Raw genomic sequence first — 19558 nt, 5'->3', positions numbered from 1 at the left:
CCATAAATCATCAATCGAAATCTCAATGGCTGTGCGTGTTATTATTTGATGATAAAACCCACGGTTACATTACTACACAGTTACACTATAAAATCAAAGGTCTGAAGTACTGACGGGAGTTGATTTAATCGATTATTATTTATCTTAAAATCAATGATATGTTATTTTGCTTGGCAAGTAGTTTATAATCATTCTCTATTTGAATTACGCATATTTTTATAGTATGGATCCTCGGACTTTTCCGACAAGAATTTCGAGAAAACCTCTTATGAATCATGCTGTGTAATATTTAAAAATAGAATTGATTTCATCAAACTATGTATCGGTATTCGAAATATTTCAAAAAGTGTATGGATCCAACCAATAATGAACTCTAGTCTCGTTCAACCAGATGCTCGGCTGTCTCCGTTAACCTCCGACAAGTAAGAAATACCAGGTCACGTGATAGCTTGATGATGCGACCTATAAATATAGACTGACTCTCTGCTCGTCGGAGATGTACGGAGACAGCCGATGGTTGAACCAGACTATATTGAACTCTGGCGTAGGAATACATACGACTGCAAAAAACTTCTAAATTGTTCGTACTATTTAAAATCTGACTATTTCTTAGTTATATAAATAAGTTTCCTTTAAAAAAATGCTTCAGCGTACATTACATCGAATTTATCGATAATTTTCAAGAACTAGCTCTTGTCAGCGGTGATTATTTGTGCTTAGGTCCAAACACTGTTTCAGTTTCGGTTTGCCAGAGTAACTGCATAGGAGAGTTTATTAAAATCAATTCCCAAAAATAAATACAGTAAAACTCGGTTATAGGGACCAATGGATTTACTTCGTTATATCCGTAATGCGTTATATCATTATAACGAATTCGTAATAATAACTATAGCGAATTCACTATATATATCTTTTCTTTAACCAGCATACCTGTTAACCTTCCAAAGCTGCTATGTGGGAGAATCTCCCCCTTACCAACTTCGCTAAGGGGGAGATTTTGCGTAAACGACCTTTTTTCACGTGAAATGCAAATATATATTAAAAATACTGTTAGATACCTTATTTTACCATTGTAATTAATGCATTTGCAATCATTTTAAATTTGATTATTTCTATGACTACCAGTGTGCAATTACAACTTGTATTGCTGTACATGGTCAGAAAAGTATTATTTTGTTTGCATGGTACAATACAAGAAGTCAATAGTGCCACTTTTTATATAAAGTCTTCTTATTGTTCAGTATTGAACCATCACTGCATGCTGACATCTAGGGTAAACACAGAAAATTTATTTTGCATATTTTGAATTTGCAGTGAAACCCAGTTAAGAAAATACCAGTAAATAATATTCATTAAAATTATTTTTTGCCTTATATATAGGATAGATTTTTAATTCACAAAGCAACATGTATTTCTCCAGTATCGTTTAAAAATGATCTCTGTTGTAATGTCTATAGCATCCCTGTAATTCATAGTACCGGTATTATAAACGTTAAAAACTCTTGTGAAATGCTTTTATCGGTAGCTTGCATAAACACTCGGTGTTCCAAACTCACTTTGATTTTTACCGACCGTGCTGGCCAGACAGAATTAGTCATGCCTCACTGCACGTGGCTTGGATGCTTTACCTGTGCACCTGTTAAGTAACACCACTGGCAGTGTATTGTTTTCTTTGGTGTTACAGAGTAAAATCAAGATGTTTTAGGCTTTCACTTATTTTTTTATATTAAGGCCTATGCATAACTAAATACGTAACTGATATAAGTCAAAACCGGAAGTAATCGTAAAAAGTAAACTGGACTATAACATGACATACCATGATCACGGTAGACAGTACTTGGATGGTTTTTGATATATTCAAGCTACACAGCAGCTTTTTGAGCTCAAAATCAGAGAAAACCCCGCAGTGGTTGTTAAAGTTTGCATGTAAAGATTCAGAATTGGGAGGGGGGTGTATGGGGAAGACAAATACGATTGCGGGAGAAATTTGTCTCCCGCGCGGGAGATAGGTTGGATGCGGGAGATCTTAGATTTTTAGGCCGTTTTGCGGGAGTCTCCCGCGCAATGCGGGAGGGTTAACAGGTATGAACCAGACTTCATTTTTTCCTAATTGAGCTTAGAAAAAAACCATTCTTTTAATACCTTTAAAATCGGATTGTAAATTGAAGACTTTCTGCGAAAATAAATTCATTCTAACTATTATAGTAAATGGTAGTGCAAACTTTTTTAACTGTACAAAAATCGGCAAGTATTAAATTTCATTATTATTAACCTCTAAGGAACTCAGAATCAGTTTGCTATATCCGTAAATTCGTTATATCCGATTTCCTAATAACCGTAAAATTTTGCAAAGATTTGTTAAGAATTTTACCGAGGACTCAAAAAAATTCGCTACATCCGAGAATTCGCTACATTCGTGTTCGTACTAAACGAGTTTTACTGTAACTTGTTTGTTCTTAAAAGAAAACATGCACTTTTATGTTATGATTGATGTAGGGTTATATAATCAAACTTTGGGGATTTTATCCCCATAACTACAAACTGATATATTCAGGGGGTTTTTCCACAGCTGTAAAAGGTTTTGCCCCTTTTTTAAAAATTTGCCCTCATACAGTTGCAGTTATAGGACAGTCTCCAATTCACCCCATGTTAACTTTGCCCATTTTTTCATAACACAATGCAACTTTATTTATGCCCATTATTCATTAATTAATTTAGTACAGTTTAACCAAAGTGCACTGACTCCTCCACTATCAAAAACATACATCACACTTAAATGTTTCCATGATCTTCAAGTTTTTAATTGGATCTTTTTCTTTAGACAAACATGGTTAAAATTTCAGAGCTGAATTTTAGCACTCAAAATTCCCTGATTTGTAACAATACTTGAGATTTCTTCACAATCGAATAGTAAATTTGTAGTGTTTGGTAAAATTTAAGTCATAATTTTTGCATACTTGATATACAATTAAACACCACAAAATGATCCCTGCATAATGAAATTAACATTTTAAGGTCATAAAAATGGCCACCCTTGTGTTATAAATGTACATGTCCATGTTTGTTTTTCATTCTATAAAAATAAACAAAAAAGAAATTACTTTGCTGTAACAATGCATCATTGAATCAATTAATTCTCCATCTTTCTTTTCTGCTGATATTTTCCGGTTCAATGACACTATGAAAGCACTCTAAAGTCAGGTTCTTTTCACACATACAAAACAACAACTTATCTACATCCAAAAATCTCATAATCCAACATTCAAATCTTTCACTGCCCTCACTTTCTTTACATGTTCCATAAGTTCTGATTTGAACTTTTCACATGACAGGGTTATGAACATAAGTACTGCGTGACCTGGATCAGGACAGGGGCATACTCCGGGGGTCTGGGATTCCCGGAGCTTCCAGGTTCTGTTGTAGCTGCATCAGCCATCTTTTGGTGGCATTGTCGTCTTTCATACAGCTAGAGAAAGTGTTGTCCTTGAGCTGGTCTGGCAGACATTGTCGGAGTGCCTCTCTGGCCCTGTGGAGCATACAGAAAAGTTACAGTGTTGAAAAAAGGCCAGTCACTGGTTAACTTGATGACTGAAAATTCCCTTATTTCAAAAATGTTAGACAAGCTAAAAACATCATAAAGGGAGTCTAAATTATGCAAATGATGAAACATGTACTTGCAAGGAATACATTTACATGCACATTAACTGTAAAACTCTGTTATAGCAAGGTCTTAGAGACCAGTGTATTTACTATGCCAACTACGATAGTACGCATTAGTAGTCACCACTGACCTGGGGTTATCAGACAGCCTCAGATAGCACCGGACAACATGTTTCAATAACCTGGCAGACATCTCTTTAGACAAGTGTAGCACCATTTTCCCCTGATAAAGTTTGAAATTACAGGAGAATGAAATATAATTGTTTTCCACAGAGCATAATCAAAACATTGAAAAATATATTTGATGAAAGGTAAATTATCAGATACACATTATAAGTACCAGCTACTCAACCGGTACTTACCAGTATGCAATACAAAGAATTTATTTTGAGTACTTACTAAAATCATAGCAACATGAGAAAATCTTTCATATGTCTGACATATGTATGAAAGCCCCAACTCATCCAAGAGAATCTTCTGTAGAATAAAGGTAGCTACCTGTAATGAAGAGAAGAAAAAAAAAAGATTTAAATAGTAATGAATAACATTATTCTCAGTTCAGTTTGCTTACTGTGGAACAATTTTTTTCTGCTTGTAACTGGCACAAGTTCATCTTTGTACAGACACTTAACAAATTATTTCCACTGTCAAATAGTATCTGTATTATACACCTAATAGTATGAGACTAAAAACTTGCAAAGAAAACTTATTTGTGAAAACTATGAACATACAGCACACCCAAGACCAATTTGAAAAACAGCACATCAAATTAAAAACGATAGTATGCCAAAAATATTTAAGATCAATCTCAATACAGTCCTCTTTATTGGATTCAACATTTGGAATTTGACAAAGCAAACGGCATGTTGTCCTAGAATATTTATCAAGAAGGGTCTCCACCAAATTCTAAGAATCAGACCAATCAAGCATCACAATAGATACCATCTACTGGTAACATGTAAAATGACAGGGGATTGAACATACCCTTTGGAGAAAACAAAACAATATCACAAACATCCTCTACATCGGAAATCACAAGGTCAAAGAAATGTAGGACACTCAGCAACAACCTGAGGTTCCTGCCCCTAGATTCCAACCTTGAAAGAGCCCCGTAGAGCAAGCAGCTTAACTGGGACAGAAACAAATGTGAGCTATTGTGTGGGGCCTCCTAGGGGTAACAGGAGAAACTGTGAACATACTTACTGTTTTTGATAGTTCACTTCCTGCCTCCATTATTCGCAGGCAAAGTGGAATTATTTCTGTGGTCAACAGAAAAGTGATCACCTCCTGTTCATCTGTCTGTTTGGGGGAAAAAAAGACATATGCTGAATAAAAATCATCTGTTTTAAAAGCTGGTGAGCTCTTGATTGTTAAAGGGAGAAAACAACTGAGAGAAAAGAAAATATGGAAAGCAAGCATAACTACAGAACCGATCAGACCCAACCTAACACCAGAGTAAACCCCAACTAAACCTGGGTTTACTTTTTGGGTTTACTTTGGGTTTACTCTGGGTTTACTTTTTTAAAATTTGGGTCCACTCAGGGTTTACTTTGGGTTTACTCGGGGTTTACTTTGAGTTTACTTGGAAATTGCTTTTTTGGTCTACTGAACACACTGTAGTGTGAAACAGACCCTTAATTTATCTTATCATCCTACTGCCTGTAATTCCTGCCCTTGTGTATTCCGAATTCACAGTTAGCATTTGTTTTCAGGGGGTGTACTTCTGATCAGGGTTTACTCTCTGTGTGCACTCTGGGTTTACTTTGGGTTTACTCTGGGTCCACTCTAGTAAACCTTAAAGCAATATGAGCTGCAATTTTCACGTTGAATTTGTTGTTTACGAAAATGTTATTTTTTACTAAAATGACAGAAATATTATGGTTTTTAAACATCTTTTAGCCATATTTTTGTGTAAAAGGTCGTTAAGAAGCCTTAATTGGAGCAAAATTGAATTATTGTCGTCCTGTACAAAAATTGATTTGCTATATATTCCTTAGAAGAGAAATCTTTCCTATGACAAACATTTGTGATTTTTTCAAACCTTATTTATCATAAAAGTTTAAGTTATATTCAGACTTATCATACTAGCTGCTTTTTCCAGCAAAATAAAATTCCAAAAAATACAGCTCATATTGCTTTAAGTCAACCCATAGTAAACCCATAAAAGTAAACCCAGGGTTTAGTTGGGGTTTACTTTCTGTTAGGTTGGGTCTGATCGGTACTGTATGATGATAATTCATATGACTCTTCGCAATTGTGAGTTTTCCTCAATCTAAAATGCTTGAGCATGTTAACAATATAAATCTAGTGATCTTCAAAATAGTTAGTACATGTAACAAATAAAACATTCAATATACTCCTCTCTGTACTTTGAAGACTTTTCCCCCAACAAATTTAGCAATTGCATGGGGGTTTTTTTACGATGACCCTGTACTTTAATTCTACCTTAATTATATCTGTCTTTCATGTGAAAAAAAATATGAAAAACAAAATAAGAATGAATATAGGATTCATTCATTTCCATATTTAAGAAATACTACATCAATTTCTGCTTTTGACATGGATATTGGTAAAAATATTATTTTTCAAATCAATTTGTAAACATAAAAACACTAAACCATTTGATGATTTCATTAAAAAGTTCTTTGTGAGTGAAATAATAGTATGATTAAATAAAACAGACTACAGCTGAAAACAGATATCTGACAGAATAGTTGAATAAAAACCATCCAACAGAAATAAATTTTCCCAGACAATTTCACTAAAGGAAATCATAAAATAATAAACAGTATTGAAATTCAAGTCAAAGATAGCACTTAACGAGTCAATGAATCCAGCATTTAACAACCGTAAGCAAAAAAAGGATGAAAATCAATACCATAGCTCTGTTGACACTTCAAACAGAATGTATTGACATTTCTACAAAGCTGTAAAACTAATTCATTTAATTAAATCAGTGTTGACTGACAAATAATGAGCGTTACCTTGACTAGAGCACCTATTACACCCAGACTGGTCAGCCGCAGATATTCAAATGGGCGGGTTTTATGGATAGTGTGAAGAAACGGATACAGGAACAACGGAATGTGAGCTGTATAATTATAAAACGGATGCATTATTCAATTAGACGAATGCAATTACCAATATAAATGCAAAATCCATATCATCAGGTGCCTGGACAAAACAGTGTGGAAAAATCTTTCTATTGATCATTTCAAAATCAAATTCATTGAAAACGGAAAATTAATGCGATGTGTTTGTTGACAGAAAACTCTAGACCTACTTTTAGCTTTTACGGTGATCATTTTTGTGTATTGTTACCGGTACTTAAATCGATTACAAACAAAACTGCATGCATTTGAAGTAAACATCTTTTGTTAACCACCTTGTTTTTGAGTTTTGATTTGATTTTTTATGAAGTAAATATACATTTAAATGAATTGGACCGCAAGCATTGCTTGTGTAAGCCTTTTGCATACAAAAAGAATTTTTATGTTCAAATGCTCCCTATTGGACTTGCATTTTTGAGCTTACAGGAAGTCCAACATGGGGTCAAGATAGCTTTTACATCTACGTTACAAAAATTGATTTTAGTCACCAGATTGACTTAACTAAAGTGAACTTTAAAATTGCTTTACATTTACAATAAAAATTTGAACATTTATAACTACAGTCAGAATTATAATGTAAGCTTGCCCACCTTGAAGAAAAGCAGATCTGGTTTCTGGGTGTGAGGCCACACACTGTAGTAAGGCTAGAGCATTGCATACCCTGTTGGACTGGTGGGCCTACAGTACCAACATAAAAACAATCTTAAAAATCTCAAAAACCAAAGAAGGTAGCATATTCAACAGTCACATCAGCATTTAATTCCTAACAAATTGTAATGATTCACATTTTATTTTCATCGAAGAACAAAAGTCAACATGAAACCCAGAATCTTCTTCTTTCATTTAGATACATGTAAAAATCACCGATTCACCAAAATAAAATCATCAGTTTAAAATTAAAACATATTCTGAGAGCAGTCATTTGTATTTGATTTTACAAGTTTAATACTTTAATTCAGAAAAACATTCCTCTTTATTAATGAAGACACTACCAGTATATAAATCAGATGGAATGAATGTATCTTCTGCCTTGCCTTCAAAAAGTTACCTGATTTTTTTAGATTTTTTGAAGCTTCAAACATTTTATCCTGATCAATAATTATTTGTATCTGAATACCCTATTCATATTTTTTTTTTTAATTTTCTTTAAAGCTCTCAACAGAGTATTCTTACAGTGTCAGTGTTTTTACATAACTCCTGGGCCTAACTCTTTCAGCATAATATACCAGACACATTGTGTTGGAGAAGTGGTTATAACTATCAATACTGTCTCATATTTTACCGTAAGATGTGGTGGGTGGATGGCCGGATAGATATTGACGATCTCTTGAAGAAGTGCAGCAACTGTTCCGAATGAATGCCACAGCATTGGGGCCAAGTCAGGCACAGCTTCTCGTTTTTTACTGCAAAGTAAGCATTAAGCACTTTATTTATTTTTTTTTTTAATAAAAATCAAGATGAGAATTTCTCACAGAAAATATCAATAGAACCTTTGGGTAATTGTGTAATTTAGGGCTTTGCCTTATGTCAGAAATCAATGTCCAGTCTTGCATACACTAAAGTCTTTCTGATTGTGGTCAAAATAATTAAACCTTTATTCGTTTGATAAATACAGTGCATTTTCCATTCTCAATACATCATTGATAAAGGAAAACTCTTAAGTTTTTAAGAGGAATGAAAAAAAATTGTGTTCTGAAAACCTGAAATTGTAAATATATAAATGCAAGACTTAGTGTAAACTTTAACATGATTTGTCAAGTGGAGAATCCTTTTACAAAAGAAAGAAGAAACCAATCAGAATTGGGCATAAAATTTTCCAGAAAAGGTTAAAAATAATTTACCCAGTTTTATATCCATGTTAAGTACGGTATAAGCAAATGAAAGTCTGGCTTTAGGATTCTGACAGTGAATCAAAGAACCAAACACACTATTTATTTTGGCATTTTCACTTTGGGCTGAATGGGTTATGTTCAGAATCAGTGGTAGATTCAATGAGAATATGGGTAAAAACCCAACATAATTTATGAATAGGAATCTGAATTGAACACATCGAAGGCTAATTTCACCTCTGATATTTTTTTGCATGTTATAAACACAACATGTGGTTAATTCAATTAGTTTTAGCTATATAATAATTTAAATTTTGGCTTTATTAATAAACACAATCTGTGCATACCTTAATTCTTGTAATGCATTTTCCCTTGTCTCTGGGTTTGTCAACTCTATAATCCACTGATAAATTTTCTCTCTGTCAACCTGCGACATGGTTGGTGGAGCCTGCGTCAGTGGGGGAATCCCAGTTTGTAACTGTCCGGTAGCCATTTTTTTCTGCTGGAAAATATGAATCATCTATATTATTGTAACCCTACATATTACAGTTTCTTTATCAGATGCATAAAATAAAAAGCATATTTTCAAATGATTGACAGTCAAGGCTACTAAAAAATACAACATTCTGGGAGATAATATGAGAGAAATTTGTATTTAAATGTTACCAGTGCAATCTTACATGTGCAACATTTCTAAAGTAACTCAAAATTTGAACAACAGTTCTCATGGAAAAGGCCAGAAAAGCTTTCTTTGAGATCAGGAAGACAATTGTACTAGATAACCCATGTAAACTTTTAGAAAAACTATTTGACTCTATAGGAACAACAGCTCTTCTTTATTGTACCAGTAGTTAGATATGGGGTTTATTTACTAAAATAGATGAAATTTCATGAAATTCATTATGGAAATTTTAAAGTGTACACAGTAGAACTACTAAGGCTCCTTGCAGAGCAGAATTAGGTAGACTACCTTTATGGATAAGAATACATTTTTCAAGCTTAAAGTTTTGTAACCATATTACCAGTATTACCTCTGAAAATACACTGGTGTTCAAAATTTATAAACTTTAAAGCAACAGTTCATACAAATTCATGGACAAAAAGCATGTTTTTCATTACTAACAATTTAGGATTTATATTTATAATCGACAAAGGCAGCCAATTCCATAAAACCCCTTCTATCAAGTTTGAAACAAAAAATAATAGACCAGTGTGAAGTCACTTGTGTTTAAGTTAGAGGGGACTGATCAAGATTTAGGTCAAAATTTATTTTTCCGTTTCATTGTTTGTAATAATTACCGTAACCAAAATTTGAGTGTCAGTTGTATGTAATATGTCTTGGCACAGGCAATAAACCAGCATGATCCTAGTTCATTGATAATAGCGAGAGCAGCTCATAGGCGAAAGGCGCCGGAGAGCACTGGGAGCTCTAAAGACAACACTTTGGTGAAGAGAAAATTCTTTTAAGAGAAAATGGAACTGCTGCTCCTTTTGACGCACTGAATTATCTATAGTCAGAATCGTACTCACTATTCCATGTAAATTGCATATGGCTACTAAAATCCTGTTCTAGCTAGAACAGGTTAATATGTATGCATATTAAAAATGTAATGCATAAAAGACATTTAAAACACTCTGCTGCTTCCAAAATATGGTTTGCACTTTGCAGCTACTGGTAGTTTATATAAGTTGTTTTCTTGGCAAATTGTTCGAAGCATCTTTGCTTTGACGGAAATCGCCAAGTGATGTCTCCTCAACTAAAATGACGTTAAATTGTCTCAAATGAGCACCCAATCTTTAGCATAATGAATAAATAGATATGCAGCCACAGGCAAGGTGAATTATACTTTGAGGGTACCTATATCATCGTATTGATCGAAAAAATAGCGACAATTTCATACTGATATATGTCATTGAGCGTTACAAAGCGAAGATTTTAATTTGAAGGTATAGTAAAATAAATACTGAGGACTGGGATATTTCATTATACGATCTATCTTTAGTCCAAAGTAGAGAAAATCAAATGTTATATTGACCTCCTAGGTCACGTCACCCAGTTGCAGGTGAATATAACGTTCTGGGGTTTTTTTTCCCTAGAAAGTAAGATATGAGCCAATCAGAGAGCTAGGAATTAATCAATCATATACTAGTAATAATTTTTTTATTGTGTTATCATGATGATGTATTCATTTTGTAAACCACACTATAATTTACTATTATGAAACATACTCATACATATACCTGTGTGTATTTAATTCTTCTTAATGCTGCACTTGCCCCAACTGTGCGACCGTAAAATATATTAAATTGTTATATTCAGAGGTATATTCTTACTATATAACTCTATACAGACAAATAATCAATAATTGTAATATTAGCTCATCCGAAAAATATTGACCGGTCAATATTTTTTTAATATTGATCGGCTAGGAATAATATGTAGAAAATATTTGTATTTTAACTAATCACATCTAATTTGATGATTCGTAAATGGTGTCGTAAATTAAACTTCGCGACTCCAAAACAAGGTGACGTCATAAAAGGCAATCAGTCAAGGCCAGTGAACAACGTACGCACAATGCGACGGTTCGCTATCATAATGGATAAATGGATTTGCGAATTATTATGAAGTAAAATCAGGTAAAACATCTTTAGCTTAGTTCCTACGGACGGTGGAGTATCACCAGTGACCTTTTGATGCCGACGATATTTTGGAAATGAACTTTGCGCAAAATTGAATGTTGAGCCGAGAAAAATGTAGAAAAACATGCAAAATTTGAACATTTTTCATGGAATTCTCATTCGTCCCCAGGTACCTGGGTGTGTTTGAATTTCATTTTAATTAAACGCACACATCACACTTGTAGGTCTTACTAATTTAGCAAAGTTAAAAGGAGACTAGAAACCAGAATATATAAGATATCCACTAAATATGATCATAGGCTTACTTTTTCATGAAAACAAGAAATCACATGTAGGGCGACATGTCTTTTTGCGAATAAAAATGCTACAAATCATCCATTTACCAAAAAAGATCAATTTTAAATATCAGTGATGGTTGTTTTCAAATATGTGTATAAAATGACTCAAGGAAATTGCCACAAGTTTCATAATATTAGGTTAAAGTGTTCAAACTAACGCTTCTTGTGAAAATCAAAAGATAGGGGGGGGTATACATGTAAAGATATTTCTAAGTGATGTAATGCTTTTATCATGATACTATCAAATAGATGTATGTAGTATTGAATAAGGTTTCTTATTTAAGGAGGTTGAACAACAGTTGACCTCTAAAAGATTAGGTAAAGATGCTTTATTTATGGAGAGCCTTATGAATCTGTGTTAAATAGAGGAAAGTGGAAATGGTGGGTTCACTTAAATGGCCATATTTTTCTTAAACCTCAATGGAATTGGCAAAATGTGGTCTACTTTTTCTCAGAATAGCATAAGCTTTTTAATTTTAAGACAAGATGACTTTTCAGAGAATGTTACTGTATGTTAAAGGTAGCAAGGGACAGTTTCGAATAAAGTACCCGTCAATATTTTTGTAAAATAGAGAGTTGCTGTACTTGAAGGCTTATGAGTGTTTCTAATATTCATGAAATGATTTTTAATGATTATCATTAGTTAGAGGGGTGTCTCTTGTTGAAATTGATATGCAATATGTAGGCCCCTTATGTTAGGTGCATGTGAATTAGAAGTAAAATGCGAAACCTGCGGCTATGACTGTTGTGTTGACTTTACATAGTGAAATTGCAAGTTACAGACGGGAGGTAAAATAACACGAAAAGTAGGTAGATGGGACATTGTAAACTATACACCGGGAAGTTTCTGACATGTGATAGTGCAACATGCACATGGTATGGAAGGTCAACCCTCTGCAGGGAATTAGCTGGGGGAGGTCTAAAAAGCTGAGAAATCATGAAAAATTAGCAATATTTGAAAGGGTCAAAATCTCATAAAAACCAGTATGTAGAGAATTTTACAGGTTTTGACTAGTAATTTTCTTCAGAAATTGGTGATTGGCCTTATAAAGAGTGAATTAAAAGTATTTGTGCTGAATGGGAACAGAGGAAATTCTAGTTACAGAGTTCCGAAGCCATGCATCTCTTGGCTACAGTGAATTGTATAAAAAAAACTGTCCCCTGCCACCTTACCGGTAAAACGACTGTACTGGCACTACTGGTTACACAGCTTACTTTATGATTGAGCCAATCAAGAGCAGCGTTCTGAGCTGGAAACATATGATAAGCAGTATATGAAATATTGATTTCTATAAAAATAACTCAGCTCTTTTATCCTACCTGTGAGCAAGGGCTCGTTGCTGATAAAAAACGAATAAAGACGTTAAAAGTCAAAACATCTCAATTTTTCACCGGAAGTGGCTATTTGGTGATGCTAAGTTTAGTTAGATCGTTCATGTTCTTTTCTCGCAGAAAAATTAATCAAAAATTAGAAACTTAAACCATTTATAAGCCTTTATTCAACAGCTGCTAATTGTTTTATCTTCGTCTTCTAGACTCGCTGTAAAGTTATAAAAATTATAATGTAGAATAACGAGTTAGGCCTATCTGCACGAGAACCCCAAGAAAACGAAAGTCTGACTGGCGGATTCCGTATCCTACTGCACAAAGTTCATTCTCTGAAGACTTCAAGTTAGTACTGTTGATATCTACAAATGCAACAGATGATGATATAGTGCTATAACAGTATCATTTTTTAAGGTAAGACTATCTTAAGTTAAATTTTTATATCATCTACCACAAATCACTGAGGATTGCCTAAAATAGTAGGCGGCCTGTATCTGTGTGTTATCAGTGGATAATATAGGCTTAGTGTTTTCATAAAAAATGAAGGGTCGCAGATTTCTAATGCAGGGAAATATACACCTAATGTGAATATTGATCAATGGTAACTCTTTATGTTAAAATACAGAATATGGTACACAGATTGTTTTACTTTGCAGGATACAATGTCTGCAGTAAAAAAAAGAACAACCAGAAACTCACCAAATATCCGTGAAGAAAGAAATTCAGAAGAATTGGACACTTCACAGGAAGATTCCTACACAGGGGATGAAGATCAAAAGAGGAATGAATCGCCTGAATCACTTAAGACACGCAAATTATCTAAATCACCAACTGCTAGTCCAAAGGAATCTACACGAAAACGTAAACCATCAAAATCCATCCAAGAAAAGGGAGCTACACCAAGTACCGGTAGTTCACGTGTAGATGCTGCACAAGATACTGAAGATAGCACACAAGATACCGAAGATAGCACACATGAAAAACTATTCTTATCATTTGTACTTAAAGTAATCATTTTAGCCATTATTGCTATACTGTTATACATGTATTATATGAACCCACAGATGTTACAAGTTGGCACATATCAGAATGCAGAGAATAGCAATTCCACTGCCCCACTTGTGAAGATAAAAGACTTTAAAAAATATTTGTCAGAATTACAACACATCTTTACAACCCAAGACAAAGATTTCTGGAAGAAGATCAAAGTTCCAGTCCTGCGTGTTATCAAGGAGGAAGAACCGGAATATCCGGCTGTCCTTCTGTTGGTTGTACCAAAAGGGGAAAGCACGTCTCAAACCGCCACCTGTCTTGCCAAAAAATACAGATCCAAACTAAGTGAACTGTACAGAGGCAGTGGAAACATCAATGAAGCGTATATAGATGCCCAAACTCTCTCGTCATCAGGGTCAGTTGAAAATATCAAATATGACCTGGACAATAAAATAAAGGAGTTGTTGGATAATACAAACACAGAGCTACCGACCATGGTCATTGATCACATCGAGGCTCTCGATCCCAACGTCATGCTGCTCTTCCATGGTTACTGTGATGGGGACTATGCACCTCACAAGAAAGCACTGATTTTGTTTGTCCTTCATACTAACTTGGATTCCAAGGAGATTAAAAATTTGGACAGAACTGTTGATGGGCTGTTGCAGTCTCTTTGGGGGAAAAATCTCGATGCTGATAAAATTCCTCCATTGATTGCTAGGATTGCTAATAACAAAGCAATGATTCACGAGGAAAAAATGTCATCTCTTACAAATAGTGGATGTTAAGAGACTTAGAAATGTGATAATTTTCATCATTATTTGACATTAAAAACTTCACGTAAAACTGTTGAGTAAAAATGCTGATTTGTTCTAGATATAATCTAGATTTTTTCTATGTTAGCTGTTTAATATGGTTTTTGCTCAGTAATTAGTGAACCTGTCCAAAGACAGTCATTTCTAGGGAGAAGCTCTTTTAAACAAGTTTAGCTTAAGGTGATATGGGACACTTCCATGTTGTAATATATTGTTTATTAAATAAACAATTAAATTAAGTGTAATTATATAAGTAATTTCTTTCCATAAATGGTCACCTAACTCCGTAGCCCAGTGGGTTAGAGGGTTTACTACAAACCTATAAGTCATGAGTTCAAATCCAGCTGGGTTTTTTTCAATTTTTACCTTTTCAAATATTTTTAAAGGCTATTTTTTGGTTAAATATTGTAAAATTTGAAAATTCTAAACCGGTGAAAATTTTTCAATTTTATAGTGCGGTACTTTAATCAACATTAATATCGACAGATGTCCCATACCACCTTAAACAAGAGGCACATGGGCCTTAACAGTTGCCTTAGTGTAGTCACTCTGTCTTCAATCTGGATGTACCCTTTGGAGCAAAGATTAATGAAGATGTAGAAACTTATTTTGCATATTACCATATTTTAAAAATACAATTCAAAACCAAAAGTATTTTCAAGAGGTTTCACATTCTTCACTTTTATGGTGAAAATATTTTGTATATAATCTGAACTTTATGATTATTTTTTTTTTCACATGTCATTGAATAAATTAAAAGACGCACATGTAAACTTTTGTGGGTTGTTAAATTTATTATGCCCCCTTCAAAGAAGGGAGGGCATATTGCTTTGCTGCTGTCTGTCGGTCGGTCGGCCTGTCGGTCAGTCGGTCCACCAACAGTTTCCGTTCATTTTCTTCGCAGAGGATGAACATATTAAAATGAAATTTGGTATACAGGTTTATCATGATAATATCTAGGTCAAGTTCGATATTGGGTACGATCAATGAAATTTTCGACAAAGTTATGGCCCTTGGACATAGAAAAATTCCAGTTATTTGCAGTTTACGCTCATTTTCTTTGCAGAGGATGAACATATTGATATGAAATTTGGTATACAGGTTTACCTAAATAATATCTATGTCAAGTTTGATTTTGGATATGGATGGTGTGTAATGACCTTGACCCAAGATCATTTGTGCAATTTCAAGATCACTGTAGAAAATTACTGCTTGGGCCATATCTATAATAATGGACAATTATCAGAAGCAAAATTCCTTTGACCTGAAGATATACCTTGATCTTGAGCTTTGGTTGATTGTGCAAGTTCAAGGTCACAGAAAGAAAAGTGGTACACCCATTTTTTTAAAATAGAAAAATACTAAAGTTATTAATTTTTCTTAGAGTATCATTTGTTAGCTTGCGTACAATACTTTTCAGTTAATTTTAGCTACTTTAATAATAGATGGCAATACTTAGTTTTTTTTTTATTTAAGAGATCTGATTTTGGGGTTTTTTGCATAAAAACTGCAACTACAGCTAAATTACTTATTTAAACAATAACATGCTTTCTTTAGTGTTTGACGGTAGCGGGTTATGTAATTTTTTTTCAGCAATGATCGCTACCTTCATAACCCGCATGAATCATCAAAGAGAGCATTTTATTGTTTATATTTACATCTTTCTTTTAACTAATTAATAAATTGATTATAAAAAGTATGCAAAATTCACTAAAGAACTGTGAATGCACATAAGTACGTTAGCTAAAAGAAACGCCAAATCGTCTTCTGTGAGACTGAGTCTGACATCATCATGATTATTTCGTGCAGTCCGTGATTTTTCTTAGGTCGCTGTAGGTTACGACCAATCGATAAACAGGGCGTGTCGATTTCAGTCCTGTCAGTTTCAGCCGCTGTAGATTTCGACAGGAAATACCGGGTAGTCATTTTCCGCACTTCGAAGCATATTAAAAAATACTATAATGTGATAAGTAATATCAATTTCTATCTTTTATGTATAAAAAGAAAACGACTAAATTCTACCACCTGGTTTGTGGTTATTAATGGGGGTCATCTCAAAATATAAGAATGTTCCATGATTTTTGCTATATCGCAAATGTAGATTGGTACGACGGATTCATTCAAAAATTAAGAAAAATTACACTGAAGATAGCATAGTTATGTAAGTAAAAGCAACGCTCACCTATATCGAACAACGGAAAAATCGTTTAAAGAATAAAATAAAAATCTATATTTTTATCTATTAAATGTGTTCAGTTGCATTAAAGGTATCGAAACAATTTTTTAAAAGATACAGATAAATATACTGTATTTTACTAGATTGTGCAAAAAAACTTGTCCATTGGAAACTAAAGCCAGCCACATTAAACATGTTAAAGGAATGTGGCAACACACTTTGAAAAAATTACGCACTCGAAATTTTTTTTCAAAGTGCGTTAAATTCGAGACCAAGTTAACCCACTTGAAAAAAAATTTCAAAGTGCGTTATGAGGGTACATCACCATCTTTAGCATCGAGACACTTAACGCTCTTTGGAAAAATATGTACTAATCACAAATTCTGGAATTAAATTTCTAATTTGTTGGTAGTATGATGATTTGTTAACATATATTAGTGAATCTCATTTACCGTCTTTGAGAACGAGGTTGGGGGTGGGAGTGGGGGTTAACCAAAGATACATGTCAATTACGTGTACAGCATTTTACTGATTACCGGAAGAAGGTCCCCTGTCCCTTATTATTCCTTACAAAACATTCAGGAACTTGGAGTTCACATGTAAAATCAGAAAACGAAATACGCTTTGTTGTAAATTAAGTGCAGTGGTATTGAAGAAAAAACGAGCTGACCAAATATTGGTATTTTAATTTTTCAAAGTTGTTGTAACAAAGGAATAATCACACATATTACATAGTTTCGCTGGATCGTGTTCGTAGATTTCTAAATTAAAATCGATTTTTTAAGACACAGAGGAAAATTATATACTGGGGATGTAAATATACCAGCTTTACATTTGCTTAACAGATTAATCGAGATCTGTTTATTATTAAACCATCTTTAACAACTGTTTAAATAGGCTGCGTGGTCTGAACAAATACTTATCAGTTTCACCTTATCGGCCTAAAATACGATTTTTTTATCGTATGCGAACAATGTCCCTATATCACTAACAAAACCTGAATATTTTAATAATGTCGTGTAAGATAATTATGTGTAAGACTTTTTCAGCATGGTAATTGTGTTATTTGCGTTCTTTGAATATATTTAATTAAATACTGTATAATATTGAAAATGTCTTATGCTTGCAAAAGTGCTACATTTTAGGCGAAATCTTATTTATATCAAGTGCGCTATACTGACCTTTTTGATTAATATCAACAAATCAAATGTTATGGACTGTAATATGATATTACATGCAAAAATCTTTACATTTGGTTGATTCTAAATTGATTATAATTATATCAATAGTTGATCTTCTAGATCTTGATCTTATTAAGAACTGCAGTGCTCTATAATATTCTTATGAAAAGCTGCATGGTCCGATTTTTTGGCTATTAATACAGAATCAAATAATTTTCCATACAAACCAATTATCTTTGAAAGTTATAGACTTTACCCTATTTACACCTGCAGAATCGATCTAGTTTCCAAGTTACAAATATTCAAAGTAAATAAAAATCAAAGTACTGAGAGTACTGAAAGACGGGGTCTTGATAGTTTGAATTTGTAATTGTCCTGGATTTCCTCGAATATGCTTCCAAAAATTATGAGTTTGAATTAGCTGTTACAATCTATGTTAATTCGGCTTTTTTGCAATTGTCTGATACTTTGTCCAAATTTTACTCAATCCCGGCCTTCATAATTGTATAAAAATGACTTAACGGTATTTTATGTAAAAAAAAAAAAAAAAAAAGACCCAAGGAAAAAATTGAAAAATTACTACTTACCGGGAAAATCTAACAACTATATCAAAGTAGATAATTTTAATTATTATATTTATTCAATTTTGTGATCCAAGGGAAAATCCACAAGTCGGACGGTATCCGTAATAAAAGTTTTATGAAAACCCCGAAAACTCTAAAACTGCTGAATAAACAAACAAAGTGAACATTTGTATACCGATAACAAACACAGGCACCTGACGTTAGAAATATTTTTTTTACAATAAGATTCCAAGAACTTTAACAATAAAAAGAGTTGTCACGGTCGCCCTTTTGATTTTTAAGACCGACTTATCTGACAAGGTTTTCTTCATTTGCGATTCGTGCAAAATAAATAGGTAAAAATAAATCCGTTCGCCACTTACTACTTTTTTGTGTAAACTCGTGAATCACCTACACGAATTGCGATACAACCGTTCCTTTCATTAAAAATCATACTCCCGAAAATCAGAGACATAAATAACAGAGATTGTCAACTCATTAAATTTGAACCTGATAGTGAACATGAACCTGTAAATATGTTTAAGCATGTTTTATTTATGAAGTATTTACAAAAACTCTTAATTTATTTAGTTTTTAAATTACTTTTTTAAAACTTATTGACTTTTCACAAAGTAATAGTAATGCATTACTTTACTCATGTAATTGTAATGTAATGCATTACTTCAAAAAAATTAAGTAATGGTAATGCCCTAATTCATGAAGTTATGGTAATGTAATGCATTACTTTACTATGTAATTCACCCCAAACCTGATTTCAACTAAGCCGGAAAACATGAACATTAACATTTAACTTGGTTCTTCAATCGATAAAATTGTATATATCATATGATGTTTAAGTCTTTCAAAATGTATAATCCATTATAGATTTTGCTTACAATGCATTGTTTAAAATTTAAATTCAAT

The 19558-nt window shown here is 33.3% G+C and overlaps 2 protein-coding genes across 4 annotated transcripts; one reads left to right on the top strand and one right to left on the bottom strand.

The window, feature by feature from the left end:
• Window positions 1-2777: 2777 nt before the first annotated feature.
• LOC128192338 (CCR4-NOT transcription complex subunit 9-like) lies at window positions 2778-13015 on the bottom strand. Of its 2 annotated transcripts, none has more exons than XM_052864944.1 (9): window positions 12901-13015; window positions 8947-9101; window positions 8053-8173; window positions 7361-7448; window positions 6645-6751; window positions 4864-4959; window positions 4060-4158; window positions 3792-3883; window positions 2778-3526 (listed from the first exon to the last, which is right to left on the bottom strand). In XM_052864944.1, exons 2-9 carry the CDS (start codon window positions 9090-9092, stop codon window positions 3364-3366), a joined length of 912 nt encoding a protein of 303 aa, XP_052720904.1. In that variant the 5' UTR covers window positions 9093-9101; window positions 12901-13015; the 3' UTR covers window positions 2778-3363. The 2 variants fall into 2 exon arrangements, with proteins under 2 accessions (XP_052720904.1, XP_052720905.1); XM_052864945.1 differs by having other exon boundaries at window positions 8947-9098; window positions 12901-12990.
• A 137-nt stretch (window positions 13016-13152) lies between these two features.
• LOC128192332 (uncharacterized) lies at window positions 13153-15487 on the top strand. 2 transcript variants are annotated; one of them, XM_052864936.1, is made up of 2 exons: window positions 13153-13251; window positions 13563-15487. In XM_052864936.1, the coding sequence occupies exon 2, from the start codon at window positions 13569-13571 to the stop codon at window positions 14685-14687; it is 1119 nt and encodes a 372-aa protein (XP_052720896.1). In that variant the 5' UTR covers window positions 13153-13251; window positions 13563-13568; the 3' UTR covers window positions 14688-15487. The 2 variants fall into 2 exon arrangements, with proteins under 2 accessions (XP_052720896.1, XP_052720895.1); XM_052864935.1 differs by having other exon boundaries at window positions 13157-13320.
• The last annotated feature ends 4071 nt before the right edge of the window (window positions 15488-19558 follow it).

Source organism: Crassostrea angulata, chromosome 7 (assembly GCF_025612915.1).
Source record: "Crassostrea angulata isolate pt1a10 chromosome 7, ASM2561291v2, whole genome shotgun sequence".
Classification (NCBI taxonomy): Eukaryota; Metazoa; Mollusca; class Bivalvia; order Ostreida; family Ostreidae; genus Magallana; species Magallana angulata.
Note: the sequence above shows the minus strand (reverse complement) of the source record. Positions and strands in the feature narration are given on the sequence as shown.